Raw genomic sequence first — 20,244 nt, 5'->3', positions numbered from 1 at the left:
ACCAGGGTTTAAAATAAAAAAAAAATCCCTGAAATAATAAAATTTACTGTAACCCAATTTCTACCCCCGCCTTTCAAAAAGGTTTCGTTTTTTCGAGGCAGGGTTTCTTTGTGTGGCCCTGGTTGTCCTGGAACTAGCACTGTCGACCAGGCGGGCCTCGAACTCCCCAGCCTCTGCCCCCGGAGTGCTGGGATGAAGGGCGTGCGCCGCTACCCACCCTCTTAGAAAGGGTAGGCTCTCCCGTCCCGCCCGCCTAGATGCCTCTGCTGTCTCTCCGCAGCACCTAGCGAACGCTCGGTGCGGAGGGACTGAGGAGCCCAGGCTCGTGCAACCCAACGTTCACGCACGAAGTTCTAGGCAGGCGAAGCAGACAGCCGAGGCCCGGGCCAGGGAAGTTCTGGGAAGAGCGGGGTTGGAAGGCTCAAGGTTACACCGGGACGTGCGGCGGACGCAGGAGGCAGGCGCCGGGGAGCAGGCGCCGGCAGGTGCTCGCGGCATAGCCGAGCCGGGCGGGGCGGGCGCGCGCGTTTGCAGCCTTCTTTCCTGTTCCTTCGGGAGGCGTGGGGGCGGCTTCCGTCCATTCTTGCAGAGAACTCGGCGGACGGTCTAAGGACCCTCACCGAGTCGGGAAAGCGGCCGCGCTAGGCGACCCGGGCTTGCCGCGGCGGGCGGGAGGCAGGCTTCCGCGCAGAGGAGCGCGCGCCGCAGCTCCTCCCGGGGAAGGGCCTAGGTGGGTGTGGCCTCCGCCCTAACCCCGCCCCCGAGCGTGTCGCGCGGGGCTGGAGGGGCGGGGCGAGGCGGTGGGCGGGGCGAGGGAACCGGGAAGAAAGGGCCGGGCGGGCGCGCCGGAGCCTGCGCCGGGCGCTGGGGCGGGGGCGCGCCGGTGCGCGCGCAGGAGGGAAGCCAGCCGCGGCGGCCGTTGTCGGGTTCCACCGGAGCCGGTCACCTGCGAGCGGCTGCGCCCGCCGCGTCCGGGCCGCGTCCGGGCCGCGCCGGCCTCGCGGGGCCCCCCACGCACCCTGCGAGGCTGGAGCGGGGGGAACGGGCCGAGTTCGCGCCCGGAGCTGCTGGCGACGACGAGGAGGAGGAGGAGTCGCACCCTCGGCGGCGCCGCCCGCGCCCGGCCGGGTAGGAGCGGCGGGGGTCGGGCGCGCCGGGCGGCGGCGGGCCGGGGAAGGAGGAGGAGGAGGAGGAGGAAGCGAAACTTTGCGGGCCCCGGCGGGCGGCGGCGGCGGCGCGGGGAGGGGGTTGGCGCGGGCGGCGGCGGCCGACGCCATGTTGGGGTCTGTGGGAAACGGGGCGCTCGGGGCGGCTCCCCTCGGGGCCGGGGCCGCCCCGGGCCGCCGGGGCCGGGGCGCGGGCGGCGGCCGGGAAAAGTTTGCGGCGTCCCGCGGCCGCACGGCGGAAATGGGCTCCGCGGGGAGGAGCGGCGCGCGCGGCGTTCGGAGCGCGTTAAAAAGTTTCACGGTCTTTTGCTGAGGTGTTTTCTCTCTCTCTCGAAGTGTCAGTTACAGGCCGAGGGAGCCGCCGCCTCGCGTGCTCCCGGGCTCTAGCAGGAGGCTGTGCGAGGGTCCGCGGAGGCGGGCGGGACTGAGGTTGCACACACCTAGGCAGCCGTGCACACTCCCAGGGACATTAAATCGCCAAATGCCTTCTTTGTCGTGTTTTATTACGTTGCCTAAGAGACTCGTTAAAGAAGCGTTTAGACGGGAACTTTTCGGCCGAAGCCTTGAGTCGGAAGACTGAAGGGAAGTAGCCCAGGGTGCTGGCTCCAGCTCTCCGCCAGGCCGGGGAGGGAGCATCTTGGCGGCGAGTTCGAGGCCAGCCTGGGCCTCAGCGTGAGTCTGTCAGAAAACAGCCCCAGCCCTCTCCAAAACAGCCAGCCATGACAAAACAGAGTAAGGTGAAGTGATCTTGAGGTTTCAGTCTTTTTCTTCTTCCTTTTCCTTTTGGTTCCTTAAAGGTCCGTGGGTTTTGAGCCTTAATCTTCGTCTGTACCCTTGGAGCTTCAGGGCAGAGAGTTGGGGCGGGGGAGGGGGGTCAGGTTAATTCAGAATTAACAAAGGCTATTTTTAATCACCCCGGGTCATGATAGCAGGGAGAAGTGGATGATATTAAGTTCCTTATTTGGAAAGCACATATAATCGCGCCCCCCCTTTCCCCATGAAACTGTTGTACAGAATTAACCCAGTAAATATCTTTTTTAAAAAAAATAAAGACGGCTTTAAAATTATGTTGGATGGGCTGAGAAGGCTCTTACCAGCGTGAAAGCCCTCAAACATGTCATGGAGGATTTCGCTTCTTTACTATTTAATTTTTTTTAGAGAACACTCACTCATTTGCGTGGGAGGGGCCACACGGACCGGGCAGGGAGAGGTCAGAAGACAGATGTACAGTTTCTTCAGTCCACCATGTGACCTGTGAGGCTCGAACTTCGGTTGTCAGGTTCGGGGGCCAGAGCCTCACTTTTCTGAGCCACCTTCTGGCCCTCTGTCAGTTTTTAATTTTATTTATTGTGTGTGCATTTGTGTGGGCACATGGCACGTGGCTGAGCTCCAGGGAAAGAGCTGAGGCTGTCTGTCAGGCCTGGCCCGGGTACCTCAGTTCATGCAGTCATCTTGCCGCCCCTTTTTAAGACAGAATTTTCTGTGTAGCCTTGGCTCGGTCCTGGAACTTAGTTCTTAAAAAACAGATTTTTAAAAAATTTTGCTTCATCGTCAGGTCAGTTCCATTGTGTGCGTATGTGTGTTTTTTTGACCAAGAATTATTTGTTAAAAAGGAGTTACTTGACTGATTTAACGAGTCTAACAGTCAAACTGACATTTAACTGAAGTCTGATGGCTTCAGAAACCATCTCATCTTTTTCTAGAGCATAACATAACTCCCCGCTGTGGGGGCATTCTCTGCCCAGCTTCTTTTCATCACTTAACCCTTCTGATTTGAATGTAGGTTTTCAGTGTAAGTGTCTCCTCCAGAGCTGATGATGCGAGGGTATGCTACTGAGCTTTTTCTCCTTACAAGCTTGGAGCACTGAGACGGGGAAGAGAGTTTGATCTGGGGTGACTAGTGAGAACTTGACGCAAACCCACACAAAACCAAAACCACCTCTAAAACCTGTTCTCCTGAAAGCTTTTCTGCCCGCTCTGCTGCCCTGCTTCCTCTTTCTCCTCAGATTCAGCCCACTTCCCTCATGGCATCCTTGGAAGGATTGCATAAGTCTGGTGGTAGGCCCTTGACAGCAGGCATCAAGTGAAGTCCCTCTCCAGCACGCTGAGAAGAGAGCGCTCAGGGAAAGTTTGAAAGGGCTGCGTGCCAGTAAGCTTCATGAACTTCCTGCAGTTTCCAGGGGATAGTTAAGCGGCTCTGTCATCTCCTTACGATTCAGTCCACAGATTAGGTGGTGGAACTCTTCCTTTTTAGTGATTTCTTTAAAAATAATTAACTTTGGTAACAGAATTTTGACATGCGGATACAGATTTGGATAGTTATGAAATTTTGAAGCAGATAAGTGGAATCATAGTAATTGTGAGGAGAGAAGCTGTGGATGGACAAAAGAGTGCAAATCACTGCTTTAAAGTGTGATTGAATTTTTTTTGCCATTGATGCAAATATTAATGCCTAGGAAATGAGAAGGTTATGTTTGTATATAGGCCATTTAATTAAACACATTCTGTTGTAGTTTTGTTTTTATTTCAGAGTGCAGTGCTCAATGAAAATTGAATAAAACCTGATTTTCTATGGATGTTTATCTTTGGAACTCAGCTTTGCATTCAAGCGTTTTGCTTATAGCAGTCCTCAGGCCAGTTATAAATAAGAATTCTTTTTCTTTTCTTTCCTTTGAGACAAGGTTTTTCTGTGTAGTCCTGGCTGTCCTGGAACTCACTTTGTAAACCAGAGCTGGCCTCAGAAATCTGCCTGTCCTTTTCCTCTGACTGCCACCATGCCTGGCTGTGCTTTTGCAGTGCTAATTTAACTTGTAAAACTTTTCTAGCTAAAGGTGCTGTGTAATTTTGTCAGTAATTTTGGATTAATTTCATGTTCTCACCTGAGTCTGTCTTCTGTTTTCTGAGGCAAGGTCTCCTGTAGCCTAGGCTGACCTCCAATACCGCATGTAGTTAAGGCTAGCCTTAGGCTCCCAGTCTCCCTGTTTCTAATAGTCCTTTCCCCCAAATGTGATTATTTTTGTTGTTGTTTGGAAGAGTGTCTTGTTAAGTGCCGGGTGACCTCAAAGTCTCCACTTAGGCGTCTGCTTCCTTAGCGGGAGAGTTACAGGAGTGCATCGCCATTCTGGGCTCCTCAGTCAATCTGTAAAGCACATGCTAGTGAGGACACAGTTTGCGGAGGACCTGGAAAGAATAGAGGGCATTTTAATAATTGCTGTGATCACACTAGAGAGAAAGGACCTTGAATGCAGGGAAGTCTGGAGCAGATAGTCTGAGTCCTGGCCTTTGCTGCTGACTGGCTAGATTCCTGAGCACGACACTTGGTTCTCTAAGCTCGCCTGGAGTCATTTATGAAATGGACAAGGAAGTCTGCTGCAGAAAGTTGTGAAGATTCACAAGGATGTCTGTGAAAGTCTGGCACATAGTAGTGTAACTTTATTGGGTTTTCCACTTACCAGCCAATGCCTCTTCTGGACTACTGAATCTCTGTTTTGGGACCCCACTCGTGGCTCATGCCGACATCTCTGTTTGACAAGTTCTAGTGTGTGGACAGCCTGAACGATTGTCCTCCATTCTTCTTCCTGCAACACCTAATGTCCGCCTCAGCTTGACTTAAACTTTCACAGGCTTCTCAACTCACTTTTCAACCATGTATTGTCAGTTCCTAAATTGTAGCTTCCGTTCTTCGGCATCTTTCCCATTTTCCTTCCGTTCTCCATTGTTCTTTATGCTTTGGTTGTCTTTTTAAAAATATTTTTATTAGTATGTCTTAATTGACTGAGTTTTGCAGTGATGTTTTCATGCATGTATATAATGTATTTTGCTTTGATTAACTTTCATGTGGAAGGTGATGTAATACTCTTGCTTTCTTTGCTTTCAGTCTTGTGTCTTTGTATTCTCTTCAGTGCATCCTGTGTGCTGTTTCTGTATATTAATATTTTCCTATTTAAAATATTGACCCCCATTGCCTGTATATTCAAATCTAAATTCTCCAGTCTTACATTCTCTGGTTTTGTCTTTTTTCTTTTTTTTTTTAAGATTTTTTTAAAAACTTTATTATTTTTAAATTGTTATCATTTTATTTTATGTAGTATGGCTGTTTTGCCTACCTGTATGTCTATGCATCTTGTGTGTGCCAGTGTCCACGGAGGCCAGCAGAAAGGGCATTTAATCTTCTGGAGCTGGAGTTATAGACAGTCTTGAGCTGCCACGTGGGTGCTTAGAATTGACCTGAGGTCCTCTGGAAGCACAGCCAGTGCTGACAACCACTGAGCCCACCTCATCAGCTCCCTTAACTTTATTTTTGGTTATGTGTGTTTGTGTTTCTCTGTGTGTGGCTGTGTGCACATGGGCACAGTTGCTTGGGCTAGAGAAGATGGTGGGCTCCCTGGACCTGGAGTTATAGTTATGGGTGATTGTGAACTGCCTGCTATCCAGGCTGAGAGCTGAACTTGGGCCTCTCCAAGGGCAAGTCCCAGGCCTGTCACTGAGTAGCTGAGGATCGCCCTGCCTCCACTTCCCCAAATGCTGGGATTTTAGGCATGTACCCCCATACCCAGCTTCAGTCTGGTGCTTTCTTTTGCAGTTTATCACCTCCTTATTTTGCTGAAATTAATGCTCTTGTGATAGCAAGATTAAGCAGGTGAATACTATTACCATCAGGCCTGATGATCCATGTTTTATTCTTGGAACCTGACAGCAAGAGAGAAACAGTTTTTGAAAATTGTTCTCTAATCTGCACTTGTACCATGACAAACATCACGTGCACTCTTGAGTATACACATGTATGCTAATGTAAAACTTATTATTTTAAGTTAGTATTCCACTACTGCACTTCCTGCTTGCTTGCTTTCCTTGAAGCCTAGGTCTAAGTGTTTCTTTTTCTGGGGTAGACATAGATGCCACCATCTATTTTTCCAAATAGTTTTTTAACCTATTTTTTAAAAATAATAATTTTTATATTTTAAAATCATAATTACATAATTTCCTCCCTTTCCTTTCCTCCTTCACACCATCCTTGTTTTCAAATTTGTGGCCCCTGTTTCTTTCTTACATATATGCATATATATGCATATTTCTAAATACATGAGTGCAAACTGCTTAGCCTGTGTAATATTAACGGTGTGGTGTGTATAATCTCAGGCTGAGCACTTGGTACTGGATAACTGATGAGGTGGCGCTCACGGGGGGAAAGGCTGTTTTTTCAGCTCTCAGCATTCCTCTGTTGCCTGTAGTTCTTTGAATAGAGTTGACACCCCAGGAGTTTTCCCCTTCCACTTTAGCATGTCCATTGGTGTCGCCAGAGTTCAGGTCTTACTTAACGCAGCCATGATGAGACTTCATGGTTGTGTCTTCTCTGACATTTCTAGGAGATACAACCTCACAGCAAGCTTCCTGTTTCTCTGGCTCTTACAGCCTTTCTAGCCTTTGTTCTGCAATCATCCATGAGCCTTAGATGCAGGAACTGTATTGTAGCTGTGTCATTTGGGACTGGGTACCATACAGACTTCCCTGCATTTTGACTGGTTGTGATTCTCAGGAATGGTCTCAGTCTGTTGCAAAGAGAAGTTTCTTTAATGAGGGGGAGAACTACACTTATCAGTGGGAATAAGAATAATTTATAGAGTGTATTTAGAGTTAAGCTGGTTTAATAAAGGGTTAGTAACAAAATCCCAGCATCAGGCATAAGAAGCCATGTTTTGAATTGCTGGTCACGGTGTTGAAGAGCCTCCTCGAACATTACAGGCTCTGTTGCCCGTGGCTGCCTTTCTGAGGTAGAAGTACCTATTGCTGAAGGGACCCCATGCATTTCAACACAGGATCTAGAGGGATCTGAGTTGCATGTGACCTGAAGGCCTTCTCCCTTACTAGGTTGGTACCAGGAGGCACCATGCAAGCTTCTAAGGGAGGGAAGAAACCAACACCTCTGATGCCTGTGAACCCAACAGCCAGCATGGCATAACAACCCTAAGGGTTCAGAAGTGGCCTGAATACCTTGATGGGAACCAGCAGCTCTAATTGGACCTAAGGCCTGTTCAGTGAGAGAGAAACTGTGCCTGGTACTGGAAACATAGCCCCAGGCCAGCGAAGTAATGGCTCTTGGAGGAGAGCCTGCTTATTTTCTTTCAAGGTTTGGGTCTAGATGTCCATGTGATCAGCATTATCACAGCTCAACTCTTAGCCCTGAGACCATCTTTGTGTGATTAGCAGCTTCTTTGCCTCTCTGCTGTTTAGACTTTAAGTACAGAGATTTTATTTCTCAGTATCTAGCTAATGGCAGGAATGCCAGACCCCTTTTTTACCTATTTCCTTGGGTGGGGGTGGGTGGGTGCTGTTTGTTTTTGAGATAGGATCTTAACTATGTAACCCTGATTGTCCTGGAAGCTGGTTTGTCGGATTCACAGTGATCCACCTAGATCTGACTCCCAAGTGCTTGGATTAAAGGTGTGCCTACCACACCCCTATTTTTTTCTTTGTAAATCACTTACATCATTCTCGTTCCTACAGAAACACACCTGAATTTACTTGTTTGTATAAACAAGATTATAATTTATTCTTTTTTATCACAGTTTTTAGTTTTTAAGTGTCTTGTTGTTTACTAGAGTTTTGTACCAAATGGCTAGTGACTGTCTTACTACTTGGAACCCATTGGCAGTTATCGGTGATTTTATTTGCTTCCACATTATTTAAAAATATAAGGATCATTTTATATACCGTTCACCCCCTCCTCATGCTCTGTGTCAGTGTTTGGTATGGACGCTACTGCTGAGCTGGAGGTTGGTTTTGGCTTTACTCGCTCCAGCCCTTGGCTTTACTCTTCCACATCCAGTTAGTCAGTGCCTCACTCCCAACTGCCACCCCTTACTCCAGCTCAGGCCCTAAAACTCATGGCCCAGACTGACCTGGAACTTACCAACCATCTTCAGCATTCTAAACATTGGACTTGCTGGCATGAGTCCCATGCTTAGTAAGCTCTTAGATCCTGCTTTCAATCTCTTCCCTCAAAAGCAAAGTCTTTCATTGTTTGCATGTTTATCTTAGTAGGACTAGATCAAATAAGGCTAGTCCTTCCAGAGTTTAAGAAGGAAGTCTCGGGAACTAAGGTAGCATGTGCTCAGATATCTTGTCCTTTTCTCAGTTCTAACTTCGCTAACTCCCTCCATCCTCTCCTGCATCTGAATGCCGTATAGCTGAACAAAACAAAAAGAAGTGTGTTTTACTTCAGAGTGTTATGCCTTTACCTAATGGGTTTTTGTTTTCATTTTGTTTGTATTTGTATATATTTCCCATTGAAATTTGAAATTTCACCTGTTCTTGCAAATGTTAGAATGGCCAGTTATGTGTGCCACACATCATTTTCTATCTCTCTCCCCCCCCTCTCCCTGCTTTGTTAATTTTTAGTTATGATATGCAACTGATTGTGCTTTGTATTCAAATTGAGTGTAAATCCTTCATTCCCTGAGTCTTGTTCATTCTTTTTTCTTAACAAATATAAATGCAGTGAGCAGATGACAAGTATTTTGAATGATGCTAAAGAAAGGTCTCCGCAGCTTCCCAGGGTTGCTCAGCAGTGCTAAGTTACCATCCTGCGCGGCTGCTCTCGGGCACTTTGATCTGAGCTCTCCCGATGGTAAAAATACACTTGTGTCATCATTTTGTATTGACAAAACAGCTGTGTTTTTTGGAAAGAAGCACTCATAGATTATCAAGACATATTGAGGCTTCTTTTTTAAATAGGAACTTCCACACTCAGCGTTTAGAATTCAGAATTAGATATGGTTAGATGATAGATTTGCTCGTTGGTCTGAAATCTGTGGACCCAGTGAAGCGCTTGATTGTGCGGCACCGTTCCTGTCTTCTTTGAAGAGTAGCTGTAAAGATGTGGTTGGTTTTCCACTGCTGCTACTTGTAACTGCTAATCATATTCAGCTCAGTGTATATTCTGGCATGTGTAATGCAGCAAGTTTGCAGGTGCTATTGGGAATATGTAATTGTAGGAAAAACTTTTTCAGGAACTCGAAAATCTATTTGAAATAAATATGTATCAAAATGTTACTGAAACCTTTAATAAAGTATGTGTTATTATGTGGTGTGGAGAGTCAAGGTGAATAGTGCCTGGCTGCAAGGCTTTTGCCTGAGTACCTCTTGAGGGACTGGTGAGGTTTCAGCAAGCAGGATGTGTTCTGCTGAGTGTGGAGGTGGGGAGGGAAGCCCAGAGCATGTTGCTGCTGACGGTCTGGTGCTCAACAGAGAGAACGAGGAACAGGTGAAGATGCGGAAGAAAGGCTTCCTGAGGCCCGGGGTTGCTGCGGAAAGCTTTGGCATTGGTTAAGGATCCTTTGGCTTGTGCCTCTCCTGGCCTGGGTGGGTGCCTGAATTTTTTTTTTTTTTAAGGTGATAGCTGCAGTTAAGAATGTTAATCTCGTTTTGTTTTTTTTAGGACTCTTGAAACTAGAGGTCCATAGTCAGCTCACCTGAATAGACCTTTAAAAGAAAACACCAGCCAACCCAGCAGCAACCTGGCGTGCCGTGCTTGTTTTCTGTTTTCAAGTTGTTGTTTTTTCTTTTTTTCTAAAATCTATACATATGACTCTGTATAGCATGATTTATTTCTTTATCAAACTTAGCCTATTTGAAACCACTTTCACTGACACTCTGAATTAGTCAGAACTTTAGAAATCCTTTTGCACAGATCTTTCGGTGGAGCAAACCTCTGACTTCTGACTCTTGCTCATATTCAGTTGTGCGGTGGCATGAATATGAAGTTCTTTAATATGTTTTCTAGTATATGAGCTGCCAAAGTAAGCATACTATGAAGCATTTTTGTAGGTGCTGTTGTTAATATGAAGTTATAGGAAATAATTTTGTTTTCAGAACTTCCCAATTTGTTTGGAATAGGCCCATATCGAAATTTGGGTCTACTAGTGAAATAAAACCCTCTTGGGTATGTTAATTTCAGGGGGCTTGGGTGGCAGTGGCCTTTCCTAGATACATTAAGGGTCTACATGGACAAACTGTTGTGGAAGCAGCAGGGACTAATAAAGAAAAAAAACATGTGTCCCTGTCACCCCTTCACAAATTTGTTGAGCTGTGAAGTCATAGGAAAGTTACTTAATTTAAAACATTATTTAAATATACTGGTGTTTGGCCTGCATGTATTTACATGCACCACAAGCATGCCAGGCTGAAATCACTGGGGTCTGGAGTTATAGATACTTATGAGCTGCTTAGTAGGTGCTGGGAATGGGACCCTAGTCCTAAAGAAGAACTAGTGCTTCTAACTGCTGAACCAACTCCCCAGCCTATTTGACTGGTTTGCTTATAAAAAAAAAAAAAAAACAAAAACAAACGTATTTTTGTTTGGGATTTTTGTAATCCCACCGTGTAGTCTAGGCTGTCCTGGAACATTGAGTCCTGACTCAGCTTCCCAAGTGTAGGATGGTAGCTGTTACCCAGCCTGGCTCTGCTAAGCTTGGTTTACGTTTATGTTTTAACATCATCATCATTACTGGTTTTCCAAGACAGGGTTTCTCTGTGTCTCTGTGTAGCCTTGGCTGTCCTGGACTCACTCTATAGACAAGGCTGGTCTTGAACTCAGATCCACCTGCCTCTGCTTCCGAAGTGCTGGGATTACAGGTGTGTGCCACTGCGCCCAACCTAGAAGAGATTTTTTAACAGTGTAGTTTTCCTATGATTCAAGTTTTGAGGTTTCATCTTCTCTCAGCGTTTGTAAAATACAGCATTGATAAGTTTAAACATAAATACACATTTTCTCCTTTATCTACAGTCAGCCTATTCCTTTATCACCACTCATTTCTGCAGTGCATGTTGGCAAGTGGCAGAAATCCTAGTGAACAGGCCAGAGAAGCATAGTCTCTTTTTGCTGATTGAAAAAGTAAAATTCACTCAAAATTGGTTTGCTAAAATTTCAAGTATTTGTTTTATTATCATAATTTTATTTAGACTTTTACCCAGAGTAACTTTCTAGGCTGGCTGGGTATTAGGTTATTCTAGGTAGGTAGGTATGTACTTAGAATATTAATTTGGCCTACATGCGCGGAGGAGAGTAGCTTGCTCTCATCTGCCGGTGCCCAGGTAGGATGTATTCTCCGCAGCGTTCTGCTTGTTTGTTTGTTTTGTTCCAGAGGTTGCTGGAGACTGAAGCAGGACTCTCTGCCAGTGAGCTCATGCTCATACTGCACCGCTCTGTGTCCCATGTTCACTTCCCGGTGTTCTTGTCCTTCTGTTCTCTCCGTAAAGTTTCAGTTCAGCAGTAACTCTCATGTAAAGTATTGGTCAGTGTAAATGAGTAGTCAAGTGTGTGGTTAAAATATTAGTTTACAGGCTACAACTTGGTGCTAGAACGTTGGCCATTGATCCAGTCTGCAGCCCTGGGCAGGGGGTGGGGTTAGGGGTGTTGGTGGATTCAGGCAAATGAGAGTTTTTGTAGAGGGGAAATACACCAGCCTGCTTATTATTGTAAGGTCAGGATTTTAAAGACAGGAAGTACTTTACTGACTGTTTTATTGGAGGTGGCTTCTGCTGCTTTTTCTTTTTAAACCAGGCCTTTTGGCTCATAGTTTATTGGTGTGTGTTTGTTTTGTTTTGTTTTCTACTGTAAGTTACTGAGTTTGAATACTGGAACTAATATCACAAATAATGATTATGAGTAAGAAAATAAATTCAGCCAGGTGTAGCCCACAATTATGCCTTTAACTTCCAGGCAGAGGCAGGCAGATCTCTGAGCTCCACACCAGCCAGGCCTGCGTAGTGAGCCCTATCTCAAAAGGAAGGAAGGAAAGAAGTTACAGGTGTTTTCAGTTTAAACTCACCTGTAAGGAGGAGGTGAGAAGTACTGATTTTCAGCAGGAAGAACTAGCACAGTGGTCTCAACAGATGGGTCTCCTTTTAGTTGTAAATAGGGTCCTTTGTGTTTTAGTTTTGTCTCTTCCAGTATTACGTTTCTAACAGGTGGTAAGCCTATCCCATTGAGTATGTTACTTTAAAATGTGCATGGACAATTTAAATGCAGTTCTTGTCTGCCAGAGAACAGAAATTTGTTTCTTCCTAGTCTTTTATATTCTGTGATATTCTTTCCCAAGAAAAGCGGACAGCATTCAGATTGGATCACCCTGTGGCCCTTTCACCTCTAAGATCCTCAGTAAGGCATGTGATGGACTGTGTCCTTGGGTAAGCCCAGTGCGCCTGCGTTCTGGCCATCACAACAGGACCTGGAGTTCTTAGTGTCTAGTTGAGCAGGTAGAAAGTTTGGGCCTTGGAGAGAAGTCTCTTAGGTGTGAGCCAAAGGATCTATTTTACCAAAGAAAACATTGTTCGGGGTCACCAATAGTAACGCTGGTCACAGTGATGTTTATGCCTCTAAGGATGACTGCTGTTCCCATGCACACTGCCTTCCCCCCAGTGTAGCTGTGCGCGCCCCGACTCCGTGCACGTGCTTGGGGAAAGCAGGGTTTTCGTTTTCTGTGCCATTTCTAGTCCATTGCTTTTCATCCCAGACACGTGGAAACTATGGACCAACAAGGATAATGAAAGGATCTGTCTAAAGCCAGAGGCCTTAGGTTTTACATGCCCTTCGCTTTTCAGCATAGGTCACAGCCTGGCAGTAAAATCAGAAGGTGGGTGCCATAGATATTAAAATAAATGAAGACAATAATGTATCACTTACCATTAGAAGAATTACAAGAGTGTGTTTTTGTGTCCTTGTAATATGTATTTATGTGTAACTGCCAAACTTTGGACTCATTTGCTCTAGCCAAGTACTGGTTAATAATGTTCAGACTTGTCTAGGTTGCATCGTTCTTGAATGGGGGAGAGCTCACAAGCTGGGCCAGTGGGTAAAGGTGCTTGCTCTGCTAGCCTGGAGCCCACATAAAGGCAGAAGGAGAGAACTGACCTCCAGAGTGGTCCTCTGCCATCCGTACATGTCCACATCTGCACAGGAGAATAATTATTGTTATTATTATTAAATGGGGAGGGGGAGAGATTTCTGAACAAAAAGTCAGGCTTAATAAATTGCAGAATTTGAACAGTGAAACATTATTGAGAGACTGGCTAGGAAAATTAGGGCCTTTTAGTCATTTGCTTATATTCCTGTATCTTTATTGTGGATGGGTAGGGTTATCCAGAGGTTAGTGACAGCTTTGTGTCCTTCAACCCAGGTGGAATGCTACCAAATCATACTGATAACAGTACAGACACCTTGGGTTGGAGCCCTGGTGTGCTGTGACAGTCTTGGCTTGGTTATGTAACCCCTTTGTGGCTGTTTACTCATAAAATGGAGCTCGTACCGCGCACGTATGGAAAGGTTGCCCTAAGTAGGGACTGCAGCCATGGACGCAGTGTTCAGCACCTCGCTCCCCTCTTCAGTAGTTAGCTCCAGGCCACCTTTACCTCTGTGCCAGAGCTGCTCACATCAGCTAGTATCAGATGCTTTCTTGAGGGCTCATAAGAACGTCTGGCCACTCCCCAGGGCTTGAAGCAGTTTCAGTCAGGACATAACAGTTAGGAGTCGCACTGCTCACACCTGTAGTGGCCACATTGAGCAGCCTGTTTGCATTATGCAGGAGTTAGTTTAAGTGGGGACAAGTAGTTTAGTTTTTAAAAAGTGACCGTGTCTGCCCTATCTTCAGTCCTCTGTGAAACTGTCATTTTTGCCTAGTCTCATGACCCGTTGCCACTTTCTGGACTATATAGTTGGGGTGACTTTTGATTTATCTGTTTGACTTTTTCCTTTGGTGTTTGGAAGCAGGCTCCCTTGTAGTTCTTAGGCTGGCCTTGTTCTAATGTTCCAAGTGCCAGGATTATAGGCATGCATCACTGCCCGGATAAAGGCTGGAGGATCCGCAGTCTTGTCTCTCTGGCCCCATAACAAGTTTGAGACCAGGAAGGGAGGGAGGAAGGGTGGAAGAGAGTTCAAAGCATTAGTTATTGCTTGGCTCTTAGCCTTGTTTTCTGCTTCCCCTTGAAGAGCAGGGAAATAGCTTGTATCTTGTTTTTTCATGCATATAAGTTAATGTCAGAGAAAAACTTTTTGATTGAATGTAAAGTCTGAAAATTTATCTAATACTTTTCATTGATAAGTTTTCACTGTAGATACTGTTAGATTTTTAATTTTAGTTTCTGTGTACTTCTAATTTTTTTTGTACTTCTAAATTTTATAAGTAGCTTTAGTAGTATACTTCCTCTCAGGATGAACTTAAATTGTGTTTTTTGTCTCTAAAGAAATGTCTTGTTGAGGATAAGCTATGCTTAGAGACTTATCAGCGGCACATAAACACGGGGTTATCTTCAGACCTGCATTTGAGACGGTGACAAATGGCAGTAGTCACTTCTCCCCACTTGATGTTTGTTTCTGTTGCTTTGTTTTAGTTCTCGAATACTCAGGCTTTGATTAAAGGTGCATCCTACCTTATTTTTTGTAAATAGTGCTATTTTGAATATTCTGTACATACCGTCATGCATTGAGTCAAGTTTGTTATTACATTTATTTGTGTGGGTGGATGGGCCTGTGTGTGACAGTCACAAGTCTGCTCGTGTGAGCCCTGAGATGGCACTCAGGTTGTTTGGCTTGGTGGCAAAGCTACCATTGTGCTCCGTCATTGGTCTCAAATGTCTTTTGATTGTCATTGGTGGTTACAAGTGTTCTCTGTAGAGTACAAGGGTTACCTATTGCACTACACTGTCACAGCTATTTCATCTTAGCAAGTTTTTCCTTTCCTTTCCTTTCCTTTCCTTTTTTCTCCTCTCCTCTTCTCTTTTTCTCTTCCTCTTTCTCTTCTTTTCTTTCCCTTTCTTTTTTTTTCTTTTCTTCTTTTTCGTTCCCCTCACTCTAGATAGTGTTTCTCTATGTAACAGCCCTGGCTGTCCTGGACTCACTGCCTGCCTCTGCCTCACAAGTGCTAGGATTAGAGGTGTCCATCACCATGCCAACCCTAGAAAAAAATTTTATTTTATTTGCTTGTCTGCACAGGGCACCTCTGTGTGGCCTTGGCTATTGTGGAACGTACTCTGTAGACCTTTGCCTCCTGAGTGCTGGGATTAAAGGCATGTGCCAATCTGATAAAAGTATCTTGATGTTTTAATTGCTTTGATTATAAATGAGGTTGGACTTTTCATATTATATTAATTATGTAATTTACCTTTTTATATTTATTGGGGGGGCATGCACATGCATGTAGACACCCTGCTTAACAAGGTGTGCCTGTGGAGGTCAGGGGACTTTGGGAGTCAGTCCTCCTACCCTGTGGGTCCTGGGGACTGAATTAGGTCTTCAGGTGGAGCTCATGCCTTGTGCATGCTATGCAAACATTCTATCACTGAGCTGTGGCACCCAGTCCCCCCCCAGCCCCCAAAGAAAGGGTAGGGAGAGGAACTGAATGAAAGAGGACTGGTCACTTAGTTAAGACCTTCAAGGTAATGTCTTGTTCACTGCTGAATAAGTACCCTCAGACATGCCAGTGGCCCCTCCCTGTGAAAGGCAGCAGTGACCCAGAACTAACCACACTCAAAGTAAGCTGTTATTGGAATCCAGGGAGGGTACAGTGATATCAGTTGATGAGCTGAAGACAGCTTAATCATGCCACGTTAGTCTTTAAATAGTTCCCTTCTCAAACCTTGTTCAGTGTGTTTGTGATTAGTGAAGTAGTAGGTTAGTGGTTGAAATAGAACCACCATTCAGGGACTTAGTTAGAGATTAGATCTATGATCATTAAATTAGTAAGTTTTTTTTTTAACATTGTTAAACTGTTCTTGTTTATCTTGAGTACATTTGGTTCTTCAGATCATGTCAATTTAAAGATGGCTATCAGATGGCCACTGCCTTTTAGGGTTCATGCAGCCAGTGGACAGATTTCAGCCTTTTGGTAAAAAAGAAGCTAAGACATAACATACAGCAGGAGAAACATGGAGGATGGATTTTTGCAGCTCTTACTGTTTCTGTTCTGCTCTAACATGGGAAAGTGTACTAGGAGAGATGCTAACTAAGACTTGAAGGAAGGATAATTAAGAGGTAGCAGGAGTTGTAAGTTGTAAGGAAGACAACAGTGAAATGTACTTATATACACAGTGTTTTCTTGAAATACTATGTTTTAGGCAGGGAATGACATATTGAGGTTAGAGAGAACAAAAACCCAATAATAGCTGAATGTGGTGACAAATGCCTGTTATTCCAGGACTCAGTAGCCTGGGACAGGGGGATGGCAAGTTCAGGGACAGCTTGGGCTACAGAAGTGAGACCCTATCTTAAAAACAAAAACCTACCAGATAACTATGCTAAACGTTAGGTATTTTAAAGATTAAGGGGAATCATTTGAAGTAACAGCAGGGTCAAATTATCATTTTAGAGATCACTGCCTAAGGATTGATGTAGAAGGGAAGAGTGGAAGCAGGGAGGCATGTTAGGAAACACTTGGGGATTATCTAGGTGAGAAAATTAGGGCCTAGGCTCAGAAGCAGCTTATTGGGAAAAGTTGTCACATTTTTTAAAGTGTTAATTAGGCATTCTATTCTCCAGAATCCCATTGAGATTGAGTTTCATGGAATTTGGTTTATTATTTTGCAGAAGTAACTTGTTTTAATTACCTTGTTTTTACTTGTGCTGGCCCACACTGTAGTTTCGCACTGGAAAGCAGAGGCAGGAGGACTGTGCTCTAGGCCAGCCTTCGCTACACAGGAAGACTCAACAGCCTTTATAAACAATTGGGCAGCTAAGGCTGTGCTTTGTGGACGGGCTAGAGGTTTGGTTACTGTAAATACTGCAGGTGTTTCACTTCAGAGTGCTTAGTGATTATTCTAGAGGGAAAGAATATTGGATATTTGCCTTTGGAAAAGTGTCTTGGTAGATTGCATTTGTTATGATATCTTACAGGAATTTATACTTTCTGTATGCTAATTTCTTTTTTTTCCCCTAAAGGTTATTAGCAAAAGATGGTGGATCGCCTGGCAAACAGTGAAGCAAATACTAGACGCATAAGTATCGTGGAGAACTGTTTTGGAGCAGCTGGTCAGCCCTTGACCATCCCTGGACGGGTGCTTATTGGAGAAGGAGTATTGACTAAGCTGTGCAGAAAGAAGCCTAAAGCAAGGCAGTTTTTCCTTTTTAATGATATTCTGGTATATGGCAATATTGTTATCCAGAAGAAAAAATATAACAAACAGCATATTATTCCCTTGGAAAATGTCACCATTGATTCCATCAAAGATGAAGGGGAATTGCGGAATGGATGGCTTATTAAGACACCGACTAAATCATTTGCAGTTTATGCTGCCACTGCCACTGAGAAGTCAGAGTGGATGAATCACATTAATAAGTGTGTCACTGATTTGCTCTCCAAAAGTGGGAAGACGCCTAGTAATGAACATGCTGCTGTCTGGGTCCCTGACTCCGAGGCCACCGTGTGCATGCGCTGTCAGAAGGCAAAGTTTACACCAGTTAATCGGCGGCACCATTGCCGCAAATGTGGTTTTGTTGTTTGTGGTCCCTGCTCGGAAAAGAGGTTTCTGCTTCCCAGCCAGTCTTCTAAGCCTGTGCGCATTTGTGACTTCTGCTATGACCTGCTTTCCACTGCGGACATGGCTACCTGCCAGCCGGCCAGATCAGACTCTTACAGTCAGTCGTTGAAGTCTCCTTTAAATGACGTGTCTGATGATGACGACGACGATGATAGCAGTGACTGAGGACATGTGTTGAAATATTTAATTGGGTGTGACTACCTGCGAATCAGCTTTGGGTGAAGTGTAAAATCAGGCTCTCAGTTTTGCTCTAGCCATGACTTCCTGAAGAGAGTTCAACCTCTGTGCCTCTGTATCCTGTAGAATGTAGCCTCTCTGCTTTCTGCTCTCTGCTCTCTCACGGGGACAAACTGTTGCAGACATACTGATAGGGGCTTGGCTTTCTATTCTCCTTATTTCTAGATTATTTTCTTGTAAGTTGGAAAAGATGTTTATTTAACAAATCTTTTACTACATTTCCCCCTCCCCCCCCCATATGGAAAGACTAAAAGCACACAATGATGGGAACAAGAGTATAAAGTGATTAATAGTATTAGTGGCTTTTCTCCAAGCGTTCTATGTAATGCTTAAGAGACCAGTGACAGCATGGTTTGGAAATTCTTTACTCCTCTCTTCTGAATACCAAGTGGTGCCTTATTGTGGCAGCATTGTCACATGAAGTAAACAAACACAAGTCCTACCTTCTTACTTCCTTGATTTAAAACACGCTGGTGCTCTTATAGGTGGTAAATGGGTTATTGATGGATGTAGTTAAGAATATTTATTTGACAGCTACAAGGAACTAAATTTAGAGGTCTCTTCACTCTTAGATGAATACATATTTTTCATAAAATAGTTGTAAATATATTTTTACATCTTCTAGGCACCAAATTATAATGGTCACATATATGTTTAAAATTAACCAGTTGCTACTCTTGGAAATTTGATTTGAAATTCATCACTAGTCTAGAAGTGGCATAGTCCATTAGCTTCTACTTTCCTAAGACATTTTTTACATATAAATTTTTTTGCTTTACAGTATTTCTAGAAGGAAAAATCTCTTGAAATCCTTGTTTCTTGACATGGGGTTTCTCTGTGTAACCTATGCTGTCCTGGAACTTGCTCTGTAGACCAGGCTGGTCTTCAACTCACAGAAATCCATCTGCCTCTGTCTCCCCAGTGCTGGGATTAAAGGCCTGTGCCACTACCACCCAGCATAGTCGAACATGGAGTCTTACAGATCTGAAGAAATCAAAGTTTGACTAGACTCCCAATCTGCAAGCATTGTGAGGTTTATTGTGAAATTATCTTGATTTCCATGTGTGTTGTATTTTCTGGAGTTTGTAAAGCTCCAAATAATTTCTATTTTTATAAAATTATTGTATGTTTAGTCTGTCTCAGAAGTAATTTTGCAACATATGGAAAAGAGTAGCTGATATTTCTAAATTGTGACCATGAGCCAAGATTGCTTTGAGAAGTGCTAGTGTTATTTTGTGTTTGGAGGCAGCCATCATGCTGAAGGCCCATTCACTGCATAGCACTGGACACGTTGTGCACATTCTGGCCATTGGTGTGCTGCACTAACCAGGTTTTCAGATGTGGGGAACCAGCAGGCTAAAAGTCGTCATTCATTTTTTTCAGAGCTCACTCCTCCTCCCCCTCTGTCTCTGTCTGTTTCTCTCCCCTCTGCCCCTCCCTCCCTCTCTCCTTCCCTTTTCAGATTTTCTACATATGTCCTGGGGTTTGATTCAGTAACTTGTAAATGGAAGATTCATTGGTGTTTCACTATGTGGTTACAGTACTAATTTTTCTTTGACTTTCAGTTTTGAAAGTACATGAGCTATATAGCCCTCCCTATAGGAAATGTGAAAGAAAAGCACAATAGGACTAGGACTTGAGGGATTTTGTTCCTGTTTTGTGTTTGTTTGTTTGTTTTGGTTGGTTTTACTATTAGATGGATTTTTGTTTGTTTCAAAGCAACATATACATGTAGTCAAGAGCATGAATGAAAAGGACCATAAAAATCAGAAGTGCTGATGGAAGCCTGCTGTACACAGGAGTCTTGCAAAGTCAGGAACCGAGGGGAGCTGTCCTGAGATAACATTTGCGTTGTCAACCTCTATTGATTGTTTTTACAATAAACATTTTTCAGCTTACTTCCTGTGGTTTTTGTTTGTTTGTTTTTTGGCATGTGTCTGTATGTGCCATTTGTATGTAAGTGTAAGGCTGTAAGTAATGTCTGTAAGTGTAAGTAATGTCTGTACTAATTGGCATTCCTACTCAGTTTCCTTTTCTCCACACCTTTGCCAGCACTTGTTTTGTTCTGTTCTGATTTTCATCTTTATAGTAGCCATTCTGGCGGGTGAGTTCTTTGTGATAAGTGGCACTGAACATTTTAAATACACCTGCTGACGTTTTGTGCGTCTTCAGATAAATGTCTGCAGTTAAGTCCTTTCTAGTAGTAACTGGGCAGAAAGGCCAAATGATGTTAATGCAGCTCTCGCTAGCACTAGCTTTGTCTTAGGTGTATTCTAGAAGGTTTCTGTCCTCTGAGCCTACCTGCTACACATTC

At 44.5% G+C, this 20,244-nt stretch overlaps 1 protein-coding gene across 2 annotated transcripts; it reads left to right on the top strand.

Annotated features, from left to right (window-relative positions):
• Positions 1-823: 823 nt before the first annotated feature.
• On the top strand, positions 824-19,828 carry Plekhf2 (pleckstrin homology and FYVE domain containing 2). 2 transcript variants are annotated; one of them, XM_060385978.1, is made up of 2 exons: positions 824-1,128; positions 17,095-19,828. In XM_060385978.1, exon 2 carries the CDS (start codon positions 17,109-17,111, stop codon positions 17,856-17,858), a length of 750 nt encoding a protein of 249 aa, XP_060241961.1. In that variant the 5' UTR covers positions 824-1,128; positions 17,095-17,108; the 3' UTR covers positions 17,859-19,828. The 2 variants fall into 2 exon arrangements, with proteins under 2 accessions (XP_060241961.1, XP_060241962.1); XM_060385979.1 differs by lacking the exon at positions 824-1,128 and adding an exon at positions 1,433-1,903.
• The last annotated feature ends 416 nt before the right edge of the window (positions 19,829-20,244 follow it).

Source organism: Meriones unguiculatus, chromosome 6 (genome assembly GCF_030254825.1).
Source record: "Meriones unguiculatus strain TT.TT164.6M chromosome 6, Bangor_MerUng_6.1, whole genome shotgun sequence".
Lineage (NCBI taxonomy): Eukaryota > Metazoa > Chordata > Mammalia > Rodentia > Muridae > Meriones > Meriones unguiculatus.
This window is presented reverse-complemented; position numbering and strand designations above follow the sequence as displayed.